Source organism: Gobius niger, assembly GCF_951799975.1.
Source record: "Gobius niger genome assembly, chromosome: 12".
Lineage (NCBI taxonomy): Eukaryota > Metazoa > Chordata > Actinopteri > Gobiiformes > Gobiidae > Gobius > Gobius niger.
This window is the reverse complement of record NC_136863.1, coordinates 22,142,053-22,151,065: the sequence shown is the minus strand read 5'-3', so window position 1 is coordinate 22,151,065 and position 9,013 is coordinate 22,142,053. Positions and strand designations below refer to the sequence as shown.

Sequence of the window (9,013 nt, the reverse complement as noted above, 5' to 3'; positions counted from 1 at the left end):
TATTCTCAGATTATACCAAACTACTTACACTAGGCCTATATTATTAAAGTCTATTTTCTTACTATAACATGACTCACATTATGCCACGTCATGTAAGCACTGGACAATATGACCAAAAATGGACGCAGCCTCTGAAAATCTCTCTTTCTGTTACTGAGTAAGGCCTATTGTGGTGAGAAGTATAACAGGGTACAATAACCGCCTCTCTTAGTCACTCAAACACGAAAAAATACTCCTGTCGACGCCGTTGGATGCCCAGTGTGCCCTTATTGATAACCCACCCACCCCAATGGCTCTCAAAATGTTACCACCAAAATGTACCTCCACAGTCAGGACTAAACCACAAATCAAGAACTTTTAAATGTTGACTCAAAGAAATGATTGTAAATGCCTCTGAAAAGCAGAAGAAGCTGTTGACATTCCATTAGTGACGCAGTGTTTTTGGTCTGTTTATTTGGTACATGCTCATACCCACATACACATGAAATTAGGCCTGTCATGATAACACATTTGAAGTTCGATATATTGAGGCAGGAAAGTATCGCGATGAACGATATTATTGACTCTTAACGATACTAGACACTGTCAACTCTCAGGCCCAAAAATTGCAGTAAACCTTTGTTCTAAAAGTGCATCATCATATCCTAAAATACCACACAAGCTGCAATAAAATATAATGTTGCATGAAATAAAATATAAAGCTGCATGAAATATAATGTAGCTCAATTTGCTTCAGTTAAAAATCAAAATTTTACAAAGAATAAATAGGGGGGAAATGCTAATAAATGTACAGACGATAAATATCGAGGCCAAAAATATATCATTTATCTGTTATTTATTAAATGATAAGTCGATATTGTAATTACCGTGACAGCCCTACATGAAATGTCCAGTTACGAGCAACAACTATCCGATAGATATATGTTTTGGCTTATCTTAATTATCAACGCTAGCTACATTCTGTGTTTCTCAAACTATGAATGAACACATGGACTTATGAACAATTTTTTTCTCAATGAGCTTCATGAGGTCCTCCCTGAAATGACTACATTGTGAAGCTCATTGAGGAAAGTTTGCAAAGCAGTATTCAAAGCAAAACGCGGGATGTTCTGAAGGATTTATTCAGGCTTTTTTGTTTGGAGCATATTTCCAAATGTGTTCATTCATAAATTAATACCTTCAGTGAGAGTCAATCATGTGAATAGTCTTGAAATGACAAAAATGTTTTCAAACTTTCGACCGGAAAATGCGTGTTTTATCTAATCCTAAAATTACATTGCAGTGTGGCTTTATGTTCACAGTGGTTCACAATGGTTCACAGAATCTCTGCTGTATTTCCTGGTTGAACCCAAAATATGCTGTGCAGCATCATATTCAAATCATTTTTGTGTGTGTGTTAATATTATAAAAAAATATATAAATTTGTGAATTTCTCTGTTGTAAGATCAATAAAGGATTATCTTATCTTATTAGCTGATAAAATACTGGGGCACTTTAACTTAAGGGCATGGTCTGTATGTGAATTGACTGTCCTCCCTGTGTAATGGAAAATGTCGTTCTCAGTTGTGAAAGTCAAAAATATCAACGTGTTAAGTTCTGCTTTTTGCATCAGAGTTAATTTTAGCCTCCATCTGCTTGTGACTTGACTCAAATTTGTCTTTCAGCTATGTCCGAAGATTTAGAGTTACCTCAGTGCACATTTTCAGAGAATGTTTTTCCTTGCAAGATAAATAGGAACTACTGCTACTGTTGCATTTTAATAATTACATTTTTTTACGCATCTTCTTTAAATCAAAGTGAGCGTAACTCTACTACAGTATACTCACTTCCTCCACCACTGCTAATGCTAAAATGCTATTTCATCTAAACTTACTAGGATTATCATTACTCTACAAGTTCTACCATTTCTATTTCTCATACAGGATGTTTTTGTTAAATGTGTTTCCTTTTTCAGGTGTGTGTTGGTTCGCTCTGATGGTGACAGTCAAACGACACCAGTGAGTGGGTTCACTGCCTCAATATGGCCGAGATCCAGGTAAACACAGCATCATGGGCTAATTAAACTAAAGAGAGGCCCCGGTTTTCAGATTTCAGTGTTAATGTACATACTGTGTGTATCCTCGCTGGACAACAGGCTCCATGGCCACAGGGCACTGAGTGTGTGGCCAGATACAACTTCAAGGGCACTTCAGAACAGGACCTGCCCTTCAACAAAGGAGATGTGCTGACAATCATTGTAGTTACAAAGGTAAGACTCCTGATACTGTGTAAAAAAAACAAAAAAACAAAAAAAAGTATGTATAATAATGGTTTTATGTTGATTTAGGACCCCAACTGGTATAAAGCTAAAAATGTGGCAGGTCAGGAGGGAACCATTCCAGCAAACTATGTCCAGAAGAGAGAGGGAGTGAGAGCCTGTAAACTGAGCCTCATGCCGTAAGTTTAACATTTTTGTTGAGATGTCTTTAATTTATCCCTGTCGGCCTCTCCCAAAAATCTGAGTGTTTATGAGCTCACAGACCAAGCAGAGCTGTTATGAGTGGGTGGTATAATGTTCACTGTAAGCGCTTTGGGGGGTGTTGAATGGGAGACTGGAAAGCGAGATACAGGACTAAGATATACTCTGTTCATCCCAAAGATTTAGTTTGCCAAAATTTTGATTCAGACATTGGTAAATAGAAGTGAAACACCATATAAAAGCGGTAGTAAAATTAGCTGGAGTCACAGGATAAATTATAGGGACATGATAAATGTTACAGGGCAAAGAATAAATACAGTCCTCTCAATTGACACTTCCTGTGGTCAGTGGTGTCTTAGTTTGATCTAAATTGAAGTCAAATGAATACAGATCCTCCTCTAAATGGGTAGTTTATGTGTATCTAGCTTAGGATAGTCACCAAACCAGTGAGCTGTGTCTAAGTGGTGTCTTTCTCATGCTGCTTGGCTGGTGAAGGCGTTAGCTGCAGTTACATGAATGCAGACCACAGGCAGGTCAGACTGTGGTAACTGCAGAAGACTTGAAACTGCTTCAAGCTTGAGTTTTGGTGCGAATGCAGCACTGTTTCCTGTTGTTTCAGATCAATCTAAGACGTTCAGTAATCTTTTGATTTACCCACAAAAGACTTCCACACGTGCATTTGTCTTATATTTAGCAGCCAAATATTTAGATATGATCAGTATCTTTGTTGACAGGAACAAGTAAAGCTCAGAATACAGTGGTCTATGTTAAACACTACATTGTTTATTTGAAAACAGAAAACTGCAACCTAAAGTAAAAACTAAAAAGTAGGACTAATTCAGGAGTCAATGCTTTAGGCAGCACATACAGCTTTAACTAATCTAGCACAAAATTTAAACCAATGAATTTTGACTTAATGAGTAATGACAGGCCTAAATCAGGACACCACCAGGCCTAACAGAGCTGTGGCCCACATGAGTCTAGATTTATACAATTTGGCACAAAGGTACCGCCTATTTTCGTGCAGTGCTGTATATTTGTAGGTGGAACTGTGTGATTCACTGTCAACTCCATTCCCAGATGGTTTCATGGGAAGATATCTCGCGAGCAGGCCGAGCGGCTGCTTCACCCGCCAGAAACGGGCCTGTTTTTGGTACGCGAAAGCACCAACTTCCCCGGCGACTACACCCTGTGCGTGAGCTGCGACGGCAAGGTGGAGCATTACCGCATCATCTACAAAAACGGCAAACTCACCATTGACGAGGAGGGCTTCTTTGAGAACCTCATGCAGCTTGTGGAGGTAAATATGTTCAGCTGGTTTGTATTAGGCTTATTGAAGAAATATATAAACAACAATCATGTCCTTTCAACTTGAATCATATTTTTCAAGGGGCTAAAATTAAGACTTCCATATTTGGTTTAATATGTTGTTTATCTATGTCTCTATTACAACATTGTCAAAAACGTTCACACCACTCCAATCTGCAGTTGATTCCTAATATTATGACTTCTGGAGAACCCTGCAGTGTGCTAAATTGAGATTAACGTGGTAAGTTTCCTGTGCTGCTTGTATGTCTGAGCTGCCTCTCGACCGCATGCAGTTCCTGGAACAAATAATGAACCGGAAGAGTCAAAGAGGAAGAGTGCAGAGAACGCTGAGCTTCAGACTTTTAACCTCAAACCTTCACTAAAACAGACACAAAGGCCTCTTGTGTGAAGCGCTAAATTTAAATCGTCAGGCTATGGTTGTGACACGATTACACATTTGTATAAGTAATATGTTCAAAAACCTTGTAGTATGTCAGTGTTTAGTGTTAGTAGCCCCCTGTTGGTCACTGTGAAGCATTGCTTGCTCCAAATCCATTCTTACTATTGTAAAACAGTGGTAGATTTGCATTAAAAACATTTTAACATGTTCTGTTTTTGCTTCTTTCTTGTTACAAAGCACTATACCAAAGACGACGATGGCCTGTGTACAAAACTCATCAAGCCAAAGGTAGAAGAGGGGGCTGTGGCTGCTCAGGATGAGTTTTCAAGAAGTAATGCAATACATTTCTACTATACATTCAACTATTTATGTATGTAATTTAATGTAATATTATCAAATTGAACACAGGTGGCTGGTCACTGACAAGAAAAGACCTTGCACTGCAGTCTGTTATTGGAAAGGGAGAGTTTGGAGGTGAGTGTTAAATTGAATCGTATATACAGTATTTTATCATGAACAGGACAGTAACCTTTCCAATTTTGCAGATGTCATGATGGGAGACTACAGAGGGACCAAAGTGGCTGTAAAATGCATCAAAAACGATGCGACAGCACAAGCATTCATCGCGGAGGCTTCAGTTATGACGTAAGCAAGATCTGCCCAGTATAAGTCGTAAAGCAAAAACACATTTCTCTTGTGAGTGACAACATGGCAACTTTTTTAGCCAACTTCGACATGAAAACCTGGTGCAGCTGCTGGGCGTGATTGTAGAAAAGGATGGGAGTCTGTTTATAGTAACTGAGTTCATGGCCAAGGTAATCCAACAAATAAAACATGCTTTATATAAGGCACTATTACAAGATCAAGTTCACTGTTAAGAATGTATTTTGAATCTGTTACATTTGTATTTTGGCCTGTTTTTAGGGCTGCTTAGTCGATTATTTGCGCTCCAGAGGTCGGACGGTGCTCGATGGTGACTCTCTTCTTCATTTTGCACTGTACGTATAATGATTTATTTTTAGTTGTGTTATAGCACATGATAGCAGCACTGTAGGCATAATGATGTAGCTGTTAAAATGGTAGAAGTTGTGAATGCTTACCTAATTTTAATGGGATTCCCTAAAACACTGATATAGTAAAGTACTGTGCCATAAAAATACTCTGTTGCTGACCACTGTTTGTACATTTCCATCTTTTGCTGCCACAGAAATGTCTGTGAAGCCATGGCTTACCTTGAGGCCAGCAACTTTGTCCATCGGGATTTAGCAGCTCGTAATGTCCTTGTATCGGACGACAACATTGCCAAAGTCAGTGATTTTGGTTTAACTAAGGAGGCCTCATCTGTTCAGGACACTGCTAAGCTGCCCATCAAGTGGACCGCACCAGAAGCTATTAGAGAAAAGGTAACACTTGGCTTTTTACTGCAAAATTAATATAAAAAAATAAATGTACATAATTATATTGATGACACTATTCAAAACAAACAGAACTTTTCCACTAAATCTGATGTTTGGAGCTACGGCATTTTGCTTTGGGAGATATATTCTTTTGGCCGAGTACCCTATCCAAGGATTGTAAGTTTGACCAATCATTTTTCATGCTTTTGGTTCCACAACATAAAAATATCAGTTCTTATCTATTTTTTGTTTCTCCTGCAGCCTTTAAAGGACGTTATACCTCGAGTTGAGAAGGGATATAAAATGGACTGTCCAGATGGCTGTCCTGAAGTAGTGTATAATGTAATGAAACAATGCTGGAACATCGATCCCGCTGTACGACCAACTTTTAGGAAGTTAAAGGAGTGGCTTCAACATATAACAGGAGAGACAGGGAAAAAGTAATCAAAATGTGACTAAATATATTCCTTTTATTTTTTACAAATAGGACTTTTTGAATTGCCGCCATCGTTTTCTTATAACAGAGGCAGTTATTTGTCTTTTTGTCATCATTGTCAACACGTCACTCTTTGCTCTGTTTTTAAGAGTAAGTCATTTTGGTGAATCAGTATTTGATATAAAACTGATTTAATTATTTTTTGTATAAAGATTGTTTGTGGAAACAGATGTTGGTACATTTTACATGTAATATACATTCCATTAATTATTCATTACCAAGTTAATTCACTGTAACCATAAAATGTGTTTATTGGAAAACTGTAAGGTCAACATTTGAATGCCTTACCAAAACAGGAAACACAACTTTGAATTTTGACTTTTCTACTGATGTAAGAACACATTGTTTTCATTTCAAACAGCTGGCTATTTGTATAGCTTATTTTATATGTGTATGGAAAAGGTTTTTCAAAATGGATGTTTGCTCTAACATTAAAATGCTTATTTTTCATATGACTCATATTTTCAACAGTTTCAATGTGAGATCAATAAGCCTCTATGAAGATAAAATATATCATGGCGCTATTTTATTTAATATACATATTTTTAGAATATAAAATATATCTACAATGAAGGTTTTAAAAAATATAAGATATTATCATTGATGCGGAACGTTTTAAACAATGAAAGGCAACGGGGACTCATTTCTTGTTGCACAGACTCGAGTGTCACAGAAAAATGTTGCCTGAAAACAGGTGGCAAAGGCATATAACGGCTGGATGCGACGGTCAACACCTATTCACAAGACACGACTAAAGTGATCTCTTATATTAACAATTATCGATTCCTCGGATGGATAAGGAGGTGGATGTCTTTTATCGAGAGCTCCCCAAAGTGGTAAGTAAACGAAGGTGAAAAGTTAACAGCTTACGCACAGGAAAGTTGGATAAAGTGTTGAAATGCGGCTAATGCTAAGTTGCTTACATCAGCGGTTTTTCCCTGTCACCAGGAGCTTCACGCGCACCTGAATGGCTCTGTGAGTTTCCAAACCATCGAGAAACTCATCCGCCGCAAACCTCAGCTTAACATCGAGCACAACATGACAGCTATCGGCAAAGGCCAGCGCAGGACTTTGGACGAGTGCGTAACTCTATGTAATACAATGTGATTTCATTCATGATCAGAGTTAATAATCAAGATGCAAGCAATTGAAAGGCCTCTTTGCATTTAAAAATCTATCTACTCTTAAACACTGATCTGCTATGACAAATGGAAAATGAGATTTAGTTAATAAGCACAACAAATCTGCAGGTGTTTTCAGGTCTTTAAAGTCATCCATCAGTTAGTAGACTCCGAGGAAGACATCCTAATGGTACATCTTTTTAATCAAAATAGAAATTCAAAGCTCTTCAAAGAGAGGGCATTCATGACACCCGCAGTGATATGATTTTCAATGCTTGCAGGTTGCCACAGATGTTATAAAGGAGTTTGCAGCTGATGGGGTAAAGTATTTAGAACTCAGAAGTACTCCTAGAGAGGAGACAACTACAGGTATATGTCGATTACCTAAACGGTTCATTTTTGATTATCATGCATATTTACATTGTGCGTTTGTTGAAAGGATTGTCTAAAAGAAAATATATTGAAACTGTCATACAAGCCATCCAACAGTGTAAAAAGGAAGGAGTGGACATTGATGTAAGGCAAGTTATGGCATGAGGAATATTTCATGTGCCATAAAAAACATATAGCACGTGCATTAACTTGAATTGTTTGACTTTTTGATTGAAGGTTTTTGGTGGCCATTGATCGGAGGAATGGGAGTCAAGTTGCCATGGAAACGGTGCAGCTGGCTGAAGAGTTTCTGGTCTCCTCTGATGGTTTGGTCATTGGCATAGACCTCAGTGGTGATCCAACGGTCAGTGTTGTCACAAATGTGCCGAAATCGAGAATCTAAATTTTCCTTGGTGAATCAATGGACTTCGTAAATCTATCCACCATTTATCAAGGAATACCATGCTGGAGTTGCTGGGCTCCACTAAAGTTGTATCTTCATTGATTCCAGGTTGGTCATGGGAGAGATCTTATTCCTGCACTACAGAGGGCCAAGAACAGTGGGCTCAAGCTGTCACTGCATCTCTCAGAAGTACTCCTTGCAATACGATAAGTCATCATCACTAAACCGTAAAAATACAATATTAACAATTTGTTACAGGTGCTATCACAATACGACGAGACAAATTTGCTGTTGGATATCCCTCCTGACAGGATCGGTCATGGCACTTTCTTACATCCTGAGATGGGTGGATCGGAGAACCTTGTTGACAAAGTGGTGCAGAAAAAAATACCACTTGGTAAGTCTTTTTCATCTGTAATCCATTCAGTCACCAGTGTTCATGTTGATTTTATACTCTATTTTATTTTATGCAACTGCAGAGCTTTGTCTGACCTCAAACGTTAAAGGACAAACTGTGCAGTGTTTTGATGAGCACCACTTCAAATACTGGTACAAGATGGGGCACCCAGTTGTGATCTGTGTAAGCCATTGACACATGTCTTTAGACAAACTATAAAAATCACTAGTATTTTTTGTTTAACTAATTAAAAAATGTGTTACGTTTCAGACTGATGACAAGGGAGTCTTTGCCACAGACTTGTCTCAGGAATATAAAATTGCTGCTACCACATTTGGCCTTGATCGTGAAGCCATTTGGAAGCTCTCAAAGCAGGCCATCGACTATATCTTTGCACCAGACTCTGTGAAACAGCAGCTGAAGCAAAGGTGGAGAGAATTACAACCAGAGTTTAAATGAGCCATTTGTAGATGACATAATCGACTAAATACCTCAGTTTTAACATAACTTACTGTATTTAACTTTTTAGATAAAATTAAAATGGAGAAAAAAAAATTGTATTCAAGTGTTTAATATAAGAATTGTGTTTTTTTTTTTTCAATCACACAACTTTTAACTAAACCTGATAACAAAATACAGTATTACATTTACTACAATTAAA

The 9,013-nt window shown here is 37.9% G+C and overlaps 2 protein-coding genes across 3 annotated transcripts; both read left to right on the top strand.

The window, feature by feature from the left end:
* Nucleotides 1–1,954: 1,954 nt before the first annotated feature.
* LOC306971660 (tyrosine-protein kinase CSK-like) lies at nucleotides 1,955–6,410 on the top strand. Of its 2 annotated transcripts, none has more exons than XM_079568005.1 (12): nucleotides 1,955–2,035; nucleotides 2,135–2,248; nucleotides 2,327–2,436; nucleotides 3,539–3,758; nucleotides 4,404–4,497; nucleotides 4,575–4,640; nucleotides 4,712–4,811; nucleotides 4,891–4,981; nucleotides 5,091–5,164; nucleotides 5,374–5,569; nucleotides 5,654–5,740; nucleotides 5,825–6,410. In XM_079568005.1, the coding sequence occupies exons 1-12, from the start codon at nucleotides 2,021–2,023 to the stop codon at nucleotides 6,005–6,007; spliced, it is 1,350 nt and encodes a 449-aa protein (XP_079424131.1). In that variant the 5' UTR covers nucleotides 1,955–2,020; the 3' UTR covers nucleotides 6,008–6,410. The 2 variants fall into 2 exon arrangements, with proteins under 2 accessions (XP_079424131.1, XP_079424130.1); XM_079568004.1 differs by having other exon boundaries at nucleotides 2,132–2,248.
* Nucleotides 6,411–6,724: 314 nt separating this feature from the next.
* Nucleotides 6,725–8,921, top strand: mapda (N6-Methyl-AMP deaminase). The gene is made up of 10 exons (XM_079567760.1): nucleotides 6,725–6,895; nucleotides 7,008–7,138; nucleotides 7,310–7,370; nucleotides 7,462–7,549; nucleotides 7,620–7,701; nucleotides 7,790–7,916; nucleotides 8,064–8,144; nucleotides 8,214–8,352; nucleotides 8,435–8,535; nucleotides 8,623–8,921. Exons 1-10 carry the CDS (start codon nucleotides 6,851–6,853, stop codon nucleotides 8,809–8,811), a joined length of 1,044 nt encoding a protein of 347 aa, XP_079423886.1. The 5' UTR covers nucleotides 6,725–6,850; the 3' UTR covers nucleotides 8,812–8,921.
* The last annotated feature ends 92 nt before the right edge of the window (nucleotides 8,922–9,013 follow it).

Bases quoted from the DNA above. Each gene is read 5' to 3' on its own strand.
- mapda (XM_079567760.1), top strand. From the start codon at position 6,851: ATGGATAAGGAGGTGGATGTCTTTTATCGAGAGCTCCCCAAAGTG. The intron at 7,371-7,461 runs GTACATCTTTTT...CAATGCTTGCAG, and splicing joins CCGAGGAAGACATCCTAATG to GTTGCCACAGATGTTATAAA. The intron at 7,702-7,789 runs GCAAGTTATGGC...TTTTGATTGAAG, and splicing joins GGAGTGGACATTGATGTAAG to GTTTTTGGTGGCCATTGATC.
- LOC306971660 (XM_079568004.1), top strand. The intron at 4,641-4,711 runs GTGAGTGTTAAA...CCAATTTTGCAG, and splicing joins TGGAAAGGGAGAGTTTGGAG to ATGTCATGATGGGAGACTAC. The intron at 4,812-4,890 runs GTAAGCAAGATC...CAACTTTTTTAG, and splicing joins GCGGAGGCTTCAGTTATGAC to CCAACTTCGACATGAAAACC.